Source organism: Symphalangus syndactylus, chromosome 6, assembly GCF_028878055.3.
Source record: "Symphalangus syndactylus isolate Jambi chromosome 6, NHGRI_mSymSyn1-v2.1_pri, whole genome shotgun sequence".
NCBI lineage: Eukaryota > Metazoa > Chordata > Mammalia > Primates > Hylobatidae > Symphalangus > Symphalangus syndactylus.
The window spans coordinates 114750436-114771449 of record NC_072428.2 but is presented as its reverse complement, the minus strand read 5'-3'; the positions used below and the strand labels follow the sequence as shown (position 1 = coordinate 114771449).

The 21014-nt window shown below is 33.6% G+C and overlaps 1 protein-coding gene across 38 annotated transcripts in view; it reads left to right on the top strand.

Annotated features, from left to right (window-relative positions):
• The window catches only part of POT1 (protection of telomeres 1), a 104354-nt gene that overhangs the window by 76164 nt on the left and 7176 nt on the right, over positions 1-21014 (top strand). For 27 of the 38 annotated variants that reach the window (XM_055283863.2, XM_063642195.1, XM_063642201.1 and 24 more), the window contains 4 exons: positions 4862-4918; positions 8613-8769; positions 10391-10596; positions 16084-16219. In XM_055283863.2, coding sequence (XP_055139838.1) covers positions 4862-4918; positions 8613-8769; positions 10391-10596; positions 16084-16219 — 556 coding nt within the window. The remainder of the gene's footprint in view (positions 1-4861; positions 4919-8612; positions 8770-10390; positions 10597-16083; positions 16220-21014) is intronic. The other 11 variants (XM_063642211.1, XM_063642204.1, XM_063642221.1 and 8 more) reach the window with 1 other exon arrangement.

The window sequence follows — 21014 nt, the reverse complement described above, 5'->3', positions numbered from 1 at the left end:
CTTTAACATTGACAGTTTAGTTCTTGCTAAATAAAATAGTTTTGTCAACATAATTCTTTTTAATGTCTTCTCTTTGTCTCTCATTAAAAATTTCATGTAGGAACATATTAAAATCTTTAGCTGTGCCCTATGCCAAAAAGTAAACATGGTTTCTTCCTGAATTATATAATTATGTTTTCAAATTGGGTGGTAGTGATTACTTGATTATGATCTATACATATCATATGTGTGTATTCATAAGAAAATCTGTATTGATTTCATAGACAACTATTTTGCTTGTCAGTTTTTAAAGGGAACAAAGATTGTTTTTGTCACTTATTTCACATAACCCAAGTACTTTTTGCTCATAGTTATGTTAGATGTATACATAGTTTCTAGTCTTTATTGAATTAATCAGGTATCTAAATACAAAATATTAACAAACAGTGGGATATGTCCTTCTAATATTGTCTGCTTGAATAAGTGACTAGTCAAATCTGAACTTGAACACTTTCAATGTGCATTGTTTTTTCCTTTACCACTTTGTCTTAATTTCTGGGTTTTTGTTTGTTTAAGAGACAGTGTCTTGCTCTGGCGACCAGGCTGGAATGCAGTGACAGGATCATAGCTCACTGCAGCTTCAAACTCCTGGGCTCAAGCGATATCCTCCCACCTCAGCCTCCTGAGTAGCAAGGATTTGTAGTCCTGCACGTGCCAACATGCCTGGCTTTTTTTACTCTTAATTTTTTAATTTTTTATTTTTTGGTAGAAATGGGATCTCACTGTATGTTGCCCAGATTGGTTTCGACCTCCTGGTCTCCTGGTCTCAAGCAATCCTCCTGCCTTAGCCTCCCAAAATTCTGGGATTACAGGCGTGAGCCATCCCACCTGGCCTGTCTTAATTTCTACTTCTGCATTTTGGGACCTAGAATCTAGGTCATGTTTCTCTGTTTTTTTTTTTTTTTTCTACCTAACTCCTACCCTGCTATGATTCAAAGAATCATTTTATGAGATTTATTATCTTTCCATCCCAATAATAAGCATGAAAATTAACATACATTTCTTGGTAGGCATGTAAGTGCCTGCAGGCATTATTATTTAATTCTTTGTTTGTTTTTTTGTTTGTTTGTTTGTTTGTTTTTTGAGACAGAGTCTTGCTCTGTCGCCCAGGCTGGAGTGCAGTGGCGCGATCTCTGCTCACTGCAAGCTCTGCCTCCTGGGTTCACGCCATTCTCCTGCCTCAGCCTCCCGAGTAGCTGGAACTACAGGCACCCGCCACCATACCTGGCTAATTTTTTTTTTATATATTTTTAGTAGAGACGGGGTTTCACCGTGTTAGCCAGTATGGTCTCGATCTCCTGACCTCGTGATCCACCCGCCTCGGCCTCTCAAAGTACTGGGATTACAGGCGTGGACCACTGCACCTGTCTGCATTATTATTTAATTCTAACAACACTCCTATGAGATGAATTATTCTGTCTCCTTTTAACAGTGGGAAACTGAGGCTTTGATGGATGGATATCATATAATTTGTCCACAGTTACTTAGCTGTTAACTGATGACAAAGCAAGACAGATTCAAATGCAGGCTTTTTGAGTTTTTGTACATACTTTACATTTGTTTTCTTCATTCTCTCTGTTTTAAAACTCTCCTTATTTTAAAATGCTAACAACTTCGTGATAACATTTTGGCCTGGTGTATGATTACTTGAACTACTATTAGGAAACCAATTTAGTTCAAATGACAAATCACTTGGAGACAGTATAATTTGTAATTATACTTCATACTTTTTACAATCTTTTTTCCTTTTAAAATGATAGTTTCATTATTTTAAAGTACACTGTAATATGTGTTATAATATGTAGTTGAATAGTTTTCACTATGCCTTTATTCCCTACTCCCTGAGGTAAGATTTAACAGTTTAGTGTGATTCCTTCAATCACTTCATCTTTATACAAACATATATACCTATATATAAACAATATGACTCTTCTCTTTCTCTTAAATTTTTACCAAAATGAAATCACACTATAATAAATAGTTGCTTTCTTCAACAATACATTATAGATCTTTTTTTCTGGGCTAATTCATGTGACTCAAATTCATTATAGCTGCGTAATAATAATGTTATGCTTTTTTCATTTTTCATTTAATAGACATTGAGATTGTTACCAGTTTTTTGCTCTTACAAATAATACTTTAATAAACATCCTTGAATATATGTACTTCCATGTTTTTACTTCTCCACAATAAACTCCTAAAAGTGAGGTCGATGTATCTAAGGTTATGCACATTTTTAGATAGATGCTGCCAGATTATTTACCAAAGGTCATAGGAATTTATATCCAAATAGCAGTATAGGAGAATATACTTTACTCACACCTTCACAGTATTGGAAGTTAACACTATATGTAATTTTTCACAGTTCAGCAGGTGAAAGGCGTTTTCTTACTTAATTTTCCTGACTACTTGGAAACTTGAAAATCTTGGTATATATTTACGAACGTTTTTAATTCCCTCTTCCTCAGATTTTCTGCTCTTACTCGTTATCTGATTTTCTGTTGAATTATATTTTTGTCAGTTTGTGGGCAACTATGTATGTTTTACACATTTTTCTATTTGACTACTTTTATGGTCTCTGCCATTATTTCCATCTCATGTTGTAATGGCCAGTATTAATTACTAAATTAGATTTATTGAAATTATACCATGCCAGCTTGAGATGTCCATTCAAGTCCTCTTGACTTGGATTTTTATACCACTTATTAGCAATATTGAGGATATGTTTGTGTATGATGCTTCATAAAATAAATTATAAAAACACAGCGTAGTTATGTATAATAGATTGTAAGCTAAAGTGATTACAAAATACACATTTTTAAAGTCTTAAATTCTTCTTTTTAGAAAGCATTTTGTAACCTTAATGCTGTGACTACTACTTTTGCTTTCTTGTTAGAGTAAAATCCTATTTTTGATGTTCATTTGGTCATTCTATTAAATTTCATAAGTTTTACTATTTTATCCATCTCCGCTTTTATTTCCTCTACACTGTATTTTTTCAACATAATAAAAACTTTCATACGTGGTAGAGTTAAAACAGTTGTACAATGAATGCTCAAATAACTACCAGCTAGACTTTCCAATAACTATTTTACTTTGTTTGCTCCATCACGTGTATTTATTTCTATATGTCTCTTTTTTTTTTTCTTTTGAGATGGAGTCTCGCTTCGGAACCTCCAGGCTGGAGTTCAGTGGCACGATCTCGGCTCACTGCAACCTCCACCTCCTGAGTTCAAGCTTCTCCTGCCTCAGCCTCCCAAGTAGCTGGGATTACAGGTGCCCCCCACCACGCCCAGCTAATTTTTGTATTTTTAGTAGAGACACGGTTTCACCATGTTGGCCAGGCTGGTCTCGAACTCCTGACCTTAGGTGATCTGCCCGCCTCTGCCTCCTAAAGTGCTGGGATTACAGGTATGAGCCACTGTGTCTGGCCTATGTGCCTCTTCATTCATTAATTTATATTTTTTATACATTTCAAAGTAAGTTGCAGACATAAGTATATTTCCTAAACACTGTGGTATGAACATAATTAGCTAGAGTTTAGTAGTTATTTAGAGTTTTTTATTTTTGAGGTAAAATTAGCAGTGAAATGGACAACTTTCCATTTTATGAACTACTCCATGAGTTTTGACTAATACATAAACGTGTAACCCAAATCCCTGTAGATTTGCTGTTCTAGAACTTTGAAAAATTTGAATCATATGTACTCTTTTTGTACATACTATATGTTTTTGAGATTTAATCACATTGTTGCATATATCATTAGTTTGTTTCCTTTTTAATGCGTAGTCACATGATATGCAGTAGACATTTTTTCTTTAGATAGGAATTTCTAGTTGTTATGACATCATTTGTTTCCTTTTTTCCTATTAGATGGCTTCAATATCTTTGTCAAAAATCGAGTATAAATGTGGGCTTATGTCTAGGCTTCCCATTCAATGCTTACTAATATAGTGTGAAGTATACATTTTCCCCATACTAAATTTTCAGTTATTGCAGCACCATTTGCATTCTCCTTGCATTGCTTTGCTGCTTTAGTAAAAAATCAAAATACAGTTTAAATGTGGGTTTATTTCCAGGCTCTCTATTTAATTTAATTCAGTTGACCTATTTTTCAATCCTCATGCCAGTACCATATTATCTTAGATTACTGTAAATTTATAGTAAGTCTTGAAGTCATGTACATTGTTCTCCAACTTTGTTATTTTATAAAATGTTATTTAATATTCTAGATTTTCTGCACTTCCACATAAGTGATAGCATCTGCTTTGAAATCTCTACAATAAAGCCTCTGCTATTTGTTTGTTTGTTTGTTTGTTGTTGTTTTGAGGCAGAGTCCCGTTCTGTTGCGCAGGCTGGAGTGCAATGGCACAATCTCAGCTCACTGCAGCCTCCGCCTCCTGGGTTCAAGTGATTCTCGTGCCTCAGCCTCCTGAGTAGCTGGGATTACAGGCATCTGCACCACACTTGGCTAATTTTTGTATTTGTAGTAGAGAAGGGGTTTCACCATGTTGGCCAGGCTGGTCTCTAACTCCTGACCTCAAGTGATCTGCCCACCTCAGTCTCTCGAAGTGTTGGGATTATAGGCGTAAGCCACTGTGCCCACTCCAGCCTCTGCTATTTTGGAAGGATTATGCTGAATTTACAGATTAATTTGGAGAGAATTGATATCTTAACAATATTGAGCCTTCTAAATCATGAATGTGGCATATCTCACCATTTATTTATATTTTCTTCAGTTTCTCTCAGCAACGCTCCATTATTTTCAGTGCTACATTGAAGTTGTAATGGACCTAATTTTTTTGCCTTTTCCTTTTTATAGGCTCTGGATCAGTATCATTATACGAGGTAGAAAGATGTCAACAGCTATCTGCTACAAGTAAGACTATGTATCGGTTTTGAGATAGGCACAGTAATGAGCATAATAAAGTCTGCCTCTACACTTACCAACTAATCCATTTCTTTCTAATAGTAGAACACATATCCTTTAAAGCTAAAATATGTTCATATTTAACTTTCTTCTTCTACCGTGTCTTGTTGGCATAGAATGGAACCCGTAAAGATACGTGTCTTTACATTGCATATTTTAAGTTATGTATCTCTAACAGACTTAATGTTTAAAACAGACATATGTTTTAAACATTAAATACATGATGTATTTGAAGTCATGTATCTCTGTTAGAGTTACATGACTTAAAATATGCAATGTAAAGACACGTATCATTAAACTATTACATGAAGAGTTATCTTGTCACATGATGCATTTAACAGTGTACCATAAAGGAGCTCCTTGCAATATGCCTCAAAATTTTAATTTAATGTTAGTAATGATAGTGTGTCTATCAAGTACCTTCCTTCTGTTAAATCAGCTAAGATTAAAAAAAATTTTTCAGAAAAATATTTTTTACCACAAATTTATTAAATTTGCTATTTTAAAAATTTTAATTTCTCAAATTGGAGAAGGAAGATACAAATATGAATGGGAGAAGGATTGATGAAAGCTTTTAATGTTGTGTTGTAATTGGAGGTGCCATTATGTACTCATGTTTTCTAGGTAAATACAGAAGTCGATGTAGCCATGTGTATGTATGATATATATATATTCACACATATACACATTTGTTTATATTATGGGGGTGTGTGTGTGTATGTGTGCATGTGTGTGTGTCAGTATGAATGTGTGTTCATATGTACCCTATCTCTCTTTCCATGAAAAGGCATAGAGGCAGCAGCACTCCAGTTGCCATAAGCCCACCTAGTGCTCAGATCTTGGTTTATAAATAATATTTCTCTCTAAAGGAATCAGAGTTCCTTGGTGAAACAGCAGATTTCAGAACTAGAACAAGGGAATTACAAGATTAGTATGGAGTAATCTTGTAGTACTAGAAAGTTAAGGCGGTTCTCAGTTAATGATGAAACTCGTCAAATGGCTTAGGATAGAACATGTCTAGGAACATTTGAGCATCAAAACAAATAATATTAATACTAATTAAGTAAAACAAGAATGCATGAGCCCATGTTGATGATGATAAAGGAAAAATAAAATATATGGGGTTAAGTGGAAATATCTTTCTTAAAGAAAAATAACAAATATAAAAGGGATAATGAAATTAGAAAAAAAAATCACCATTTTGTAACCATGATAGTCATTGTTGAGTTAGTTGTGAATCTGTGGCTTCTAAACTATCAGGATATTTGATGAAAAATAAGATATTTACATTTTCTCTAGTATATTCTTATTAAATACAAGGGAGAAACAGTAAGTTTTTAGTAGAGAAGTGATTGGACACTACCTTTACCAGCTGAATAAAGTTTAGGTCTACAGTAATAGAAACACTCACTTTGTATGCCCTTTGAGGTGATGCACTGAGAAGCATACAGTATCACTTATGCATTATTCCTGCCAAAAATGCATAAGCTAAATCTGAGCCTGAGGAAGAACCAGACAACACCCAAACTGGTGTTTATTCTATAGAATAAATTGCTGTACTCTTCAAATATATCAGTGTCATGAAAGATAAAGAAAAGCCGAGGACTTACTTTACATTAAAGAACTCTAAAGAGACATGAGAATTAAATATAATACATGATCCAGAATTGGATCTTAGACTTGAAAATAAAATGAATGCTAAGAAGAACATTTTGAGGACAACTGTAGAAATTTGAGTAATGTTTGTTAATTTGATTATAGTAATAAATCAGTTAAATGTTCTAATGTTGAAAATTGCCTGTAATTATGTCAATAAAATGTCTTCTTTTGAAATACATACTGGAGGATTTAGAGGAAAGGAGACATAATGTCTGGTAGTTATTCTCAAATGATTCAATAATATTTATGTGATGAGAGACAGATAAAGACAGACACAGTGACAATGATAAATGTGCAAAAATGTTAACAATTGGTGAATCTTGGTGAAGATTATACAGAAGGTCTTTGTATTGTTTTTGCAATTTTCCTTAAGTTTGAAAGCATTTTAAAATGAAAAGTTAAAAACTTTAGGTTAAAATATGAGTTTGAAGCAATTGCTCTTATCACTGTGTAGCAATTTACACTAAATTGATCAGGTCTGCCAATGGCCTTTTTAAAACCATCGCCAGCTGGGTGCGGTGGCTCACGCCTGTAATCCCAGCACTTTGGGAGGCCGAGGTGGGCAGATCACCTGAGGACGGGAGTTCGAGGCCAGCCTGACCAACATGGAGAAACCCCGTTTCTACTAGAAGTACAAAAATTAGCTGAGCGTAGTGGCGCATGCCTGTAATCCCAGCTACTTAGGAGGCTGAGGCAGGAGAATCGCTTGAACCTGGGAGGTAGAGGTTGTGGTGAGCAGAGATCGCACCATTGCACTCCACCAGCCTGGGCAACAAGAGGGAAACTCCGTCTCCAAAAAAAAAAAAAAACAAAAAACACAATTACCACCACAGCAAAATGTTCCACTGTAATAAATGTTCCACTCTGATGTAATAAATGTTCCACTCTGATAAAGGCAAATGAGAAATAATAAATGATGAATATATTTGGGCAGACTCATTTGTCACAGAAGTATCTTCTTAAATATAAACCTTTATTAACTGAAATATTTGAAAAGAGTTATAATTACTTGAAATATCTAGTTAAGTGATACAGAGAGCCTTGTTGGTAAACTTCTGTCCTTCTTGGCCATTTGCTCCTTGAAGGAAAACTAATTCAACAATAATTTCATTGGATTAAAGCTCAGTACTGAAAGGAATTGTCTTCTCCATTGAGGTTAATAAGATTTGTACATCATTTCCATTTTCTAAAACACATGAAAGTGTTAAGCTAGAGTGTATAGCAAGCTGTTGCCTTAAGCTAAGGGTCACCAGCAATTTTATACTTTTTCCCAGTAAAAACTGATCACTACAATCCCAGGCCATCTTTCCACAAGTAGCTGAGGAGACCTATTGTACCTATTTCCCAGGCAATTGCTCCTCATGCTTTTGTCTGAGTTTTTTTTTTTCCAGTTTGATTCAACTTCCTCTTACTTTTCCTCTCCCTCCTCCTCCACTCCCTCCTTCCAACTCCCCAAACTTCCTCTTCTTCACTACTACACCACTCCCGTGACAGTTAGATCACCCTAAATGTCCCTTCCTATTCTTAATCTGATTTTATAAATGGTGGTTCCATAAAAAGTAACTGATTTGAAACATCCAAGAGCCTGCAAATAATATTTGCGAATAATATTTTGCAAGTGTGTTTTGTTACATTCTTTTGTGGCAGACACCAGTTAGAACTTAAACGGTTGCCTAGCATAATATTTTCTTAGCTAAATAAACCTTGCTTTTTTGAATGCTTACTAGGCAATTAAGTTATTTCTTGCCCCAAATTATCCAGCGTTTATTTAGTACACATTTGTTGAGTACCTACTGTGTGCCTGGCACTATGCTAGTGGGCCTTGGGTATACATCAGGGAATAAAGACATAACCCTTGCTTTCATAGAGTGACACTTAATGGAGCTTAAATTAATTAGATTTTATAGTATGTATTTGGTTCAGGAGGATGCATGTCATAAATATGATTCTTGTTATTCTGATTTAATATAAAAATTCTTTACAGTACTTACAGATCATCAATATTTGGAGAGGACACCACTATGTGCCATTTTGAAACAAAAAGCTCCTCAACAATACCGCATCCGAGCAAAATTGAGGTCATATAAGCCCAGAAAACTATTTCAGTCTGTTAAACTTCATTGCCCTAAATGTCATTTACTGTGAGTATTTTCCATAATAAAACAAACATTTTCATATTATTTGTGTGTATATGTGCACATATGTATAATTTTGTGTCTTAGGAATAAGTAAATGGTTAATATATATATTACATTTTGCAAGAGTGGTAAATTTTTTAGGTAAAATGCTAAATTCTTAGAGAATAAATTATTCTGATAGTAATAAAAGTGGATGCTATTTTCAGATCTAAGATTCAGCTTAGTCACTCTGATAAAGGCAAATGAGAAATAATAAATGATGAATATATTTGGGCAGACTGATTTGTCACAGAAGTATCTTCTTAAATGTAAACCTTTATTAACTGAAATTTTTGAAAATAGTTGTAATTACTTGAAATATCTAATTAAGTGATAAAGAGAGCCTTGTTGGTAAACTTCTGTCCTGCTTAGTAACTAGAATATAATAAATATAATTTGAATTTTCTATATTAAGAATTTCTCAGTGCCTTTACTCTGAACATCAGTGATTTTATAAATATGTAATAAATGTATGTAACTGTTTCGTAATCCTTTTACTACATAATCGGCTCAAGACGTATTCTGAAAATCACTTTTAAAAGCTCCTCATCTTTTTGCAATTTGCCTACTTTTCCTCCGAATATCTAAAATGATGTTTTGGAAAATGTAGGTAATTGATGGTTATATGCATCTGAATGCCCTAAATTGAGTTTTCACTAAAATGTGCTACAATGTGTAAATATATATGTACATCGCCATGTATTTGTGTGCTTATAAATTGTGAGTATCTGTGTTCATTAATATACATATATTTTCCAATCCAAAATTTGGGTTTGTTTGAAGAAATTTTTTATTTTAAAATCTCTTTAAATAAAATGTGAGGGAACTGTTTTTACCCATTTGAGCTTGAAATGGTGGTTGGGATTAAAATGTATATATAAGGATTTTAGATAATTGTTCAAGTATTATCAAATTTTTGTTTATTAAATTTTGTAAAATCATATAGCTTTGTAAAATAAAACCACTCTCTGCGATCATTTTTTAAACAAATAAGGATATTATCTCAGAAATTAACAGAAACTATCTAAAGTTACACAGTTAATTGGCAACAGAACCAGAATAAAGCCATACACCTTTTGATTCCAAATGATGCCATTTCTGCTACATGATACTTAACCATATGACTTCTTAAAATTATTAATTATTAAACAGAATTGGAAATATTATTAGTTTAGAAGTGCCCTTTTCCCTAAGTGTGGTAAGTGGATATTTAACTGGAGTGAAGACAGGGCCACTGCATTTTTTGTCTCCTACTGAGAAATTTAGCATTCTTTACAGAGGAGAAAAAAATTGATACTAGAAATAATTATGAGTAAGTTTGTATCACAAAACCAGGCATAGAAATCACTGGTAATTAAAGTAAGTATGATTTGGATATACTTACCCACAAAATACCAAATATTTATCTATTGAATAAAAGTTATTTCTTCTGCAAAGTGAATTATCTCCATAATTTACATAATTTAAGAAAAAGTGACTCATCTACATATAAGAATGATACTTTTTAATTTGATAACTTGTTAAATTGAAATCTTCACGCTTATACCAAAATCGATTTCTATCATTTCATTGTCAATAATTTTAGGCAAGAAGTTCCACATGAGGGCGATTTGGACATAATTTTTCAGGATGGTGCAACTAAAACCCCAGATGTCAAGCTACAAAATACATCATTATATGATTCAAAAATCTGGACCACTAAAAATCAAAAAGGACGAAAAGTAGCAGTTCATTTTGTGAAAAATAACGGTATTCTCCCACTTTCAAATGAATGTCTACTTTTGATAGAAGGTAAGATATTTAAGTCACTGTTTTGTTAGAATACTTCTTTTGCATATTTTTCCTACTTAATTATTGTTTAATACATTTTACAGACAACCTAGTACATATTAAGTAAAAATAGTATTTAAATTTTACAAAATTGAATATATATGTTAACTAGGTTCAAATAATATATGCACACGTACATAAATTTATCTTAATTACATTTGAAATTGTACTTCAGACTCAAGTGTTAACATTTAACTATATTGTTGGATTGCATTTTATTTTGTCAATGCTAAGCTGATTGTCTAGTTAAGTAATAATAAAGAGGCTGATTGCTTATGTACCATTGCTGTTTTCTTGGCCTTTGGATATCACTGTTTCATAGAAATAGGGTGAAAGTCATCTATTGTATCAAAATCAGAAGAGACCATTGAAACAAGTAAAGATAACTTGACAAGTTTTAAATGAAATTTATCATGTTTGTTTTTTCATTTTCATTTTCATCTAATTTTTATCTCATATTTATCTAAAATATGTACTGTAGATTTTTTCATGGCAAATTTAGAGTTTTTCTTAAGGCTTTTCTTCCCTTATAACCTTTTCATTGTTTTTCTTAAGACCTTCCTTCCCTTGAAACCTTTTCATTGTTTTTCTTAAGGCTTTCCTTCCCTTGAAACCTTTTGTAATAGAAGAAAAATACCTTCTTTAATTTGCATTAGAGTAATATTTAGCTTTATTTTTAATAAATGAGGGAATTCTATGTAAATTATAGACTTTGGGTGATTATGTGTCAGTATAGGTTCATTTTTAACAAATGTACCACTCTGGTGGAGGATGTTGATACTGGAGGAGGCTAGTATGAATGGTAGAAGAGGATACGGAAAATCTCTGTACCTTGCTCTTAATTTTGCTGTGAACCTAAAATTGCTCCTTAAAAAAAAAAATCTTAAAAACAAAACATAGAATGTACAACACTGAGAGTAAACCCTAATATAGACTGGACTTTGAGTGATAATGGTTTGTTAGTAAAGTGTGAACTTTGAGTGATAATAGTTTGTTACTAATGTAAACTGTGGACTTTGAGTGATAATGGTTTGTTAAAATAGGTTTCTTGATTGACTAAATTTACCACTCTGGTGCAAGATGTTGATAATGGGGAAGAGGCTAGGGGACATAGGGAAACTTTGTAACTTTTGCTTAATTTTGCAGTGAACCTAAAACTGCTTTTAAAAAAAGGTAAAAAAAAAAATGAGAATGTATGTAAAAGCACTTTGAAATGTAAAAGGAATATAAGAAATGTGAGCTATTTTTATTTTATGTTTCCAAGTATTATAACCTGGACCAAGGGCTAGGATCTTACTGCATGCAGTATGGCACTGTTCTGGTTAGGAAGTAACAAAATCAAAAACTGACCTGGACTTAGAGATGAACCAAAGAAAACGATATAAATACAAAGTCATTCTTAGACTTTAAGGACCTGGAGCAGTATTCACTGATATTCATGCCAAGTTAATGCAGTTGATACTATTTTATTGTGACCATAGTTTACATTAGGGTTCACTCGTTCTGCTTTACAGTTCTTTATGCTTTGACAAATGCAGAATACCATGTACCCACCATTAGAGTCTCATACAAAACAGTATCAGTTAATTTCTGTAAAAGCTCTAAGATCTGTGTCCAGATTTTTTTTTGCATACAGATGTCCAGTTTTCCAGTATCATTTGTTAAAAGACTGTTCCTTCTCCATTGAATTGTCTTTGCTTCTTTGTCAAACCAGTTTATTTGTGTGAATTTGTTTCTCTGTTCTCTATTCTGTTTTAATCTATTTGTCTGTTATTTTCCTAATATCACACCATCCTTATTTCTAAAGCTATATAGTAATTCTTGAAATTGTGTAGTGTTGGTCCTGCAACTTTTTTCTTTTTCTTGAGTATTGTGTTGGGTATTGTAAATCTTTTGCATTTCCATATAAACTTTATAATCAGTTTGTCAATATCCAAAAATAACTTGCTGGGATTTTTATTAAGATTGCCAACTGGATGCGGTGGCTCACTCTGTTAATCCTAGCACTTTGGGAGGCCAAGGCAGGCAGATCACCTGAGGTCGGGAGTTCAAGACCAGCCTGACCAACATGGAGAAACCCTGTCTCTACTAAAAATACAAAATTAGCCGGGCGTGGTGGTGCATACCTGTAATCCCAACTACTTGGGAGGCTGAGGCAGTAGAATGGCTTGAACCTGGGAGGCGGAGGTTGTGGTGAGCCGAGATCACACCATTGCACTCCAGCCTGGGCAATAAGAACGAAACTTCATCTCAAAAAAAAAAAAAAAAAAAGATTGCCATAATCTATAAGTCAAGCTGGAGAGGGAGAACTAACATCTTGATGTTAATTGACGATGAACATGGACTATCTCTCTGTGTAGATCTTCTTAGATCTCTTTAACTAGGGTTTTATAGTTTTACTCAGATAAATCTTGTAAATCCAACAAAATATAGATCACATTTTGTTAGCTTTATATCTAAGTATTTTCTTTTTTGGTGCTAATTATTTAATGTTAAATTCAAACTCCGATTATTGCTTATATATAGGGAAACAATTGATTTTTTTTTTAAATTAACCTTGTATCCTCTACCATTGTTATAATTGCTTATTATTTCAGGAATTTTTTTATTGTGATTTCCTGTAAACAAAGACAGTTTATCTCTTCCTTCCTAATATCTATACCTTTTGTTTCCTTTTCTTACTGCATTAGATAGGGCTTCCAGTACAATATTGAATAGGAGCAATGAGAGGAAATGTTCTTGCTTTTATCTCAGTCTTAGGTGGAAAGTGTCACCATTAAATGTAATTTTAGCTGTAGCTATTTTATTGATGTTCTTTATCAAGTTGAAGAAGTTCCCCAATATTCCTAGTTTGCTGAGAATTTTTATTATTAATGATGTTGGATTTTATCAAATGCTTTTTCTATTGCATCTATTAATATGATCATACAATTTTTCTTCTTTACCCTATTAATGTGATAAATTACATTAATTGATTATGAGGTGTTTAACCAGCCTTGCATACCTCAAATAAATCTCATTTGGTCATGGTGAATAATTATTTTCTTTATTGATTCGATTTTTAAATACTTTTTGAGTTTTTTTGTATGTGTTTTCATAAGAGAAGTTGATCTATAGGTTTTCATTCTTGTAATGTATTTGGTTATGTATTGGAATATTGCTGGCCTCATGAGAGTTAGGAAACATTCCCTCTACTTCCATTTTCTGGAATACATATTAAAGAATTGGTGTCATTTCAGTGTTTGGGTAGACTTATCTATTGAAACAATCTGAGCCTGGTGACTTTTTTCAAGATTATTATTATTGATTTAATTTCTCTATAGACATAGACCTATTCAGATTATCTATTTCTCCTGCGTGAGTTTTGATAGATTATGCCTTTTAAGAAATGGAACCATTTTATCTAAGGTGTCAAACTTGTGGGTATAGAATTGTTTATAATATTTATTTATTATTAACACTATATTTTAAACTGCATAATATTTAACTTCCTCTGAAACATAATTTGTATGGAACTCTAATGTCACTGAATCGTTTTATCATAATATTTATTATTATACCTATAATTTACTGAATAGACTGTGTCAGGCACTTTACTAGTTTAGTATTTTAACTCTCATAACAGTTCTTTTGTAAGCTAGATGTATCCCCTTTGTAAACAGGTGAGGAAACTGAGACCAAGAGAAAATGGTGAAGTACTCAAGGTTAAAGACCTAATAAATGTCAGAAAAAAATTCAAGCTTAGGCCTTTCTGTCTCCATAGTCCATGTTAGATATTTCTACTGATTGCAAATAAATTGCTCTCGGTTAGGATGTCTCCAGATACAAACCTTGAGAAACGTAGTGTGCACATATATACACTTAAATGTCTGTCTTTGTACTCATTCATTTGTTCAGCACATGTTTATTGAATGCCTACCGTGTGCCAGACACTGATTTAGGCATTAGTGGTAATGTAGCAAACACAACAAAGTACTTCCTTTCATGGACTTTATATTAAGAGGAAATCACTAAAATATTGATAGTAATAGTCACTCATAGCTCTAAGTGCTTTACAAATATTAACTCATTTAATCTTTATAATGATCTTACAGAGTAACATTATTCTCAGTTTTACAAATGGGGAAACTGTTATACCAGAGTTAAGTAACTTGACCAAGGTTGTCCAGCTTATGTGCCAGAGCCAAACTCGTGTGACTGGCCAGTGTGAATGACTAGATGAGCTCTCACCAGATTCTTTGAAATAGTATTTTTGGGGAGGAACTAATTGAGAAAAGAGTTAGTGAATGGTCACCTATTGCAGTTTTGAACAGTAGGCAGGAGTCTCTTCAGAAGGGCTAGGTATCCATCTCCAAAAGATAGACTGACTTTTGGGCTGTGAAACTTTTAAGTAGCATGCTTAGGGAATATTGTTTTGAGTTTTTAAGCATGCATAATGAGAGTTTCTATCTAACTGCAATATGATATAGCAGAACTGTGTCTTCCAATAACAAAGAGCTCGGGGGAAGGAGGATGGGAACAGGGCAAGTTAAAATGCCACAGAGCTCACTGTTCTTGCCAAAATTCAGCCCTTTTTCTGGAGCAAACACTCCTTGGATTGTTGAAGGCCTCTGGTAGTTTCCAAAGTTCTAAAAAAGGTTTTACAGTTTTTGCCAATATTCTTACTGCTGTTATAGTCAAGTGTGTCTTTGGATGTCCTCACTCTGTTATACCAGAAGTGCTTCTGCTTTATAATTGAATGTTGACATTACAAACTCTACCCAAATTTTAGGAAATACACAGAGGTATTTTTTAAATCCTATTCATTTTGCCTGGAGAGAGGAAGCATTATAAGCTAAGTAAAAAGGTCACTGCCTTCTAATAATGGCATGCCATTGGGCAATACTTCTCAGCCAGCTTGGTCATTTGAATGCTTGCTTGGTCATTTGAATGCTTTCTCTGTCATAGAATTAACTGTGATAATTTTCCCAGGAAAAATGAACAAATTTTATATGTGAATTCATATTACATGAACTACTCATATCTATATTTAAATGAAATATTGACCTGAAAATTGAGATTTAAACTCTAAATTTGCCCAGATATTAATTAGTATATAGCAAATTAGTGAGAATCTGATCATAACTTAGCTTTTAACTTATATTCCCTCTTTTGGTTATTTGAACCAAAGTGTTCCTGGCATAAAGAGCAATTTGTTTAAATTTAAGAAGTTGGTTAAAATTTCACAAGCTTTATATTTTACCCAAGTCTCAGCATTTTTGTGCATTGATTTTTTTAATCAATGTACAGGATCGTACATTTACAAATTAATATTTTTCACATACATTCATTTTCTTTTTCTGTCAATTCCTTTAGTCTTTTATTATACCTCACATGTTATTTAATAGGACTGTACTTTGTCTACATTTTATTTGCACTACTTGAAGGATTTATTTATTCTCTTAACAGGAGGTACACTCAGTGAAATTTGCAAACTCTCGAACAAGTTTAATAGTGTAATTCCTGTGAGATCTGGCCACGAAGACCTGGAACTTTTGGACCTTTCAGCACCATTTCTTATACAAGGAACAATACATCACTATGGGTATGTTTTTTTTGTTTTGTTTTGTTTTGTTTATTATACTTTTAAGTTCTAGGGTCATGTGCAGAACATGCAGGTTTGTTACATAGATATACACGTGCTATGGTGGTTTGCTGCACCCATCAACCCGTCACCTGCATTAGGCATTTCTCCTAATGCTGTGCTTCCCCTAGCCTCCTACCCCCTGACAGGCCCTGGTGTGTGATGTTCCCCACCCTGTCTCGATGTGTTCTTAATGTTCAACTCCCACTTATGAGTGAGAACATGTGGTGTTTGGTTTTCTGTTCTTGTGTTAGTTTGCTGAGAATGATGGTTTCTGGCTTTATCCATATGCCTGGCAAGGACATGAACTCATCCTTTTTTTGGCTGCATAGTATTCCATGGTGTATATGTGCCACATTTTCTTAATCCAGTCTATCACTGATGGACATTTGGTTTAGTTCCAAGTCTTTGCTATTGTGAATAGTGTTGCAATAAATGTACGTGCGCATATGTCTTTATAGTAGAATGATTTATAATCCTTTGGGTATATACCCAGTAATGGGATTGCTGGATCAAATGGTATTTCTAGTTCTAGATCCTTGAGGAATTGCCACACTGTCTTCCACAAAGATTGAACTAATTTACACTCCCACCAACAGTGTAAAAGCATTCCTGTTTCTCCACATTTTCTCCAGCATTTGTTGTTTCCTGACTTTTTAATGATCACCATACTAACTGGCGTGAGATGGTATCTCATTGTGGTTTTGATTTGCATTTCTCTAATGACCAGTGATGATGAGCTTTTTTTAATGTGTTTGTTGGCTGTGTAAATGTCTCCTTTTAAGAAGTGTCTGTTCATATCCTTTGCCCACTTTTTGATGGGGTTGTTTTTTTCTTTTAAATTTAAGTTCTTTGTAGAGTCTAAATATTAGCCCTTTGTCAGATGGATTGCAAAAATTTCCTCCCATTCTGTAGGTTGCCTGTTTACTCTGATGATAGTTTCTTTTGCCGTGCAGAAGCTTTTTAGTTTAATTAGGTCCCATTTGTCAATTTTGGCTTTTATTGCCATTGCTTTTGGTGTTTTAGACATGAAGTCTTTGCCCATGCCTATGTCCTGAATGGTATTGGCCAGGTTTTCCTCTAGGATTTTTATGGTTTTAGGTCTTACATTTAAGTCTTTAATCCATCTTGAGTTGATTTTTGTATAAGGTGTAAGGAAGGGGTCCAGTTTCAGTTTTCTGCATATGGCTAGCCAGTTTTCCCAACATTTATTAAATAGGGAATCCTTTCCCCATTGCTTGTTTGTGTCAGGTTTGTCAAAGATCAGATGGTTCAACTGAGAAAACTTTTGGAATTAAAAACTGTTTAAGAGTAATTTTTATTAGTTTATTTCATTGGTTACTATATGTTCAACAGAAACTTACAGTGTATCAACTTATATGTACTAGGTTTTTCTGGCATATAGCTGTTCTTTTGATAAGCATATATAGTGAGAGTATACACAGTGTGTGAGGCATAAGGCTGCCATCTTTTGATTCCTCAGCCAGAGACTGGTACTTACTTGTTTTCTTCAACAGTAAGGATTTAGATACCAGTTACAGAGAAAAATTCAGAGCTGCAAACCTAGTAAAAATTAAGTGATTCAATTTCAGAATTTCTGAGCCACTAAATTACAAATTTGCTGCCACTGAAAATTGGAATATAAAAGAATTCATTAGGAGCTATAAACAGATTTCTACGTTTAGAAGGAGGGGGTAGGGATAAAATCTCCTCTACTGCTTGATGAAACAATCACCCTGGACACATTCTGATTTGAGAAACCTTGGATTATAGTATATGTTTTATCATCCTATTCCTCTTTCTTTCCGACTTCTACATTTGTAGCAATTAGTAGTCATTGTCATAATGTGTAAATCCTGATTGAAAAATTATATACTGGTTGAAAAATATTATACTGTAAGCATGATACCTCCCTAATTGTGTGGTAAAGTCACTGTTACGCATTGCCCTGTGTTCTTCCAACATATCATAAAATTTTAGCCATAAAGCGAAACTGTATGCCGCTGACTTAAATCTCTGTGTTATAGCTGTTTTTACTCTGATATACTCAGTGTCTAATTCCCCCTCTCATTAGACTCATGATCTGAGAGTCCGTCTTTTTTGAAAATAAAATGATTTTTAATTAAGCCAATTAATTAAAAAATTAAAACTCATAAAATTCTGTTTTTCTTGTATAATAAGTCACTGAGCTTTCTCTTTTTGCATGCTCATCCTTGTTCACTTGCTTTTGTTCTTTCCCCTTTCTCTCTGTTTTGCCTTGCCAGTACTGGGCACCATGACGAGTCTAAACCAGGAAAGGAAATATTCATATTCATTTTAAACTCTGAAATACTACTTCTTCTTTTACTAGAAGTCTCAAAAAAATTACCTTAAGGCCCCCATTTTTTTTTTTTTTTTTTTTTTTGAGATGAAGTCTTGCTCTATTGCCCAGGTGGGAGTGCAGTGGCATGATCTCGGCTCACTGCAACCTCTGCCTCCCAGGTTCAAGTGATTCTCCTGTCTCAACCTCCCGAGTAGCTGGTACTACAGGCACGTACCACTGACACCCAGCTGATTGTTTTGTATTGTTATTAGAAACGGGGTTTCACCATGTTGGCCAGGCTGGTCTTGACCTCCTGACCTTAGGTGATCTGCCCGCCTCGGCCTCCCAAAGTGCTGGGATTACAGGCGTGAGCCACTGTGCCCAACCAAGGCTGTCGACTTTTTACTAGTTGCTTCAAAACTAAGGCAAATGCTGTTCACACTCCAGATTTTAAGACATTTTTACATTTTTTATTACTTGAGTTTCATCATCAAAAGCCAGTATATCTTTTAATTGATTCTTCTTTTTATTTTTGGGTTATGAAATAATTTTAACTTATAGAAAAATATAAAAAGTAACATCACAACAATTATGTGTCTACCATTTAGATTTAACAAGTCTTAACGTTTTAACATTGTTTCAGACTCTTTTTTTTTTTTTTGAGACAGTGTAATTCTGACACCCAGGCTGCAGTGGCATGATTTCAGCTCATTGTAACCTTGACATCCTGGGCTCAAGCAATCCTCCTACCTCAGCCTCCCAACTAGCTGGGTCTACAGGTGCACACCACCACACCTGGCTAATTTTTGTAGGGATGGGGTTTTGCCATGTTGCCCAGGCTGGTCTTGAACTCTGGAGTTAAAGCAATCCGCTTGCCTTGGCCTCCAAACTTTTATTTTTAAGAAATTAAATGTTACAGAGAAGTAGTATAACCCCATATCAATCCCTTCTCTAACTCTTTTTTCTCAGAGGTAGCTACTTTTCCAAACTTGAATTAAATCCTTCTCATCAGTGTTTTTATGCCTTCATTATATGTGTGAACTCTTAAGCAGTATGGCGTGTTTTTCGTTTTTTAAATTTATATAAACTGTTTCGTACTATGCCAAGCCTTTTGCAGCTTGCTTTTTTTGATTCATTATAATTTTCAAGATTTACCCCTATTGACGCATGTAGATTTAGATTATTGAACATCTATGGAGTATGTTATGAAATATCAGAATTTATTAGCCTATTTTCCTATTAATGGATATGTGTTATTTTTGTTTCATTTGCAGACCATACTGAAGTCACATTATATGTTTTCTTGTGTATTTCCCTTGTCATAAAATGAGTTCAGTGGGTCATAAACAGTTTTTTTTTTTTTAATTATATGATGTGGTTGTAGTAACAAATGGAATGAGAGGGAATGGATAACAGAGAACAGTTTACACAGTAAGGGTCAGTGTCGTTCCCTAAACTTTCATTTCAATTGTATGTGTATGTGTGTATTACTAAGATATGATATTAAATGAATTTCTTACTGTGAGTCCTTAACAAAAATGTTTGAAAGTTACTCCTAAAGTGTTTACCTGGAATTAGAATTACTGGATTATAAGGTATATATAAGTTTTGCTTTATGGGAAGAAATACCAAATTGTTCTTCCCATGGTTTTAACAATGTATGGTCCCATCAGTAATGTATAAAATTTTAATTTCTACCAAGTTCACTCCAACACTTGGTATTAGTCTATTTCTGTCTGGTACTTGGCATTAATTTTGTAATTTTGTCAGGCCAGTGAGCATCAGATGGTATTCATGATGTTTTTATTTGTATTTCCTAGATGTCTAGTGTGTTTAAGCAGCCCCCGTGTTTATCAGCTACATAGGTTTCCTACTCTATGAATTCCATGTTCACATCTTTTGCCTGTTTTTCTATGTGGTTACTGATTTCTTTTTTGGTTCATGTGTGAGCGCACATACGTGTAATTGATTGTAAGGTTTCTTTCCATGTTAGAGATACTAATCTTTTGTCAGTTTCATCCATACTTCTAGTGTATTCCATGCCTTTTTAACTTTATGATTTCTTGTGTTTTATAGGTTTTTTTTTAATTTTTGTTTGGTATTTGCTTTATAGGTTACTCTCATCCCTTTGCTTTAAAGTTTCTGGCATTCTATTTTGTATGTCACTCATAAATAAAAGCTTATGGCTAAATTTTAGTTTTAATAGTTGAGTTTAAATATGTTCTTAAGTTATTGATATATTTAGTTTATGTTTCTAATTTTTTCTGTTTCCCCTTTCACTGCTTTGGAAGTAAGTAGTTCTGTATTTAATTTTGACTTAATATCCTTAATTTTTAATTTTTATACTATACTTTAATAATGTCTAATGCTAATCAATATCGTAGTCTTTTTCTTAGGCAATAATTTTCATTAAATTGACATCTTTTATTAGAAAAGAAACACCTATATATTTAA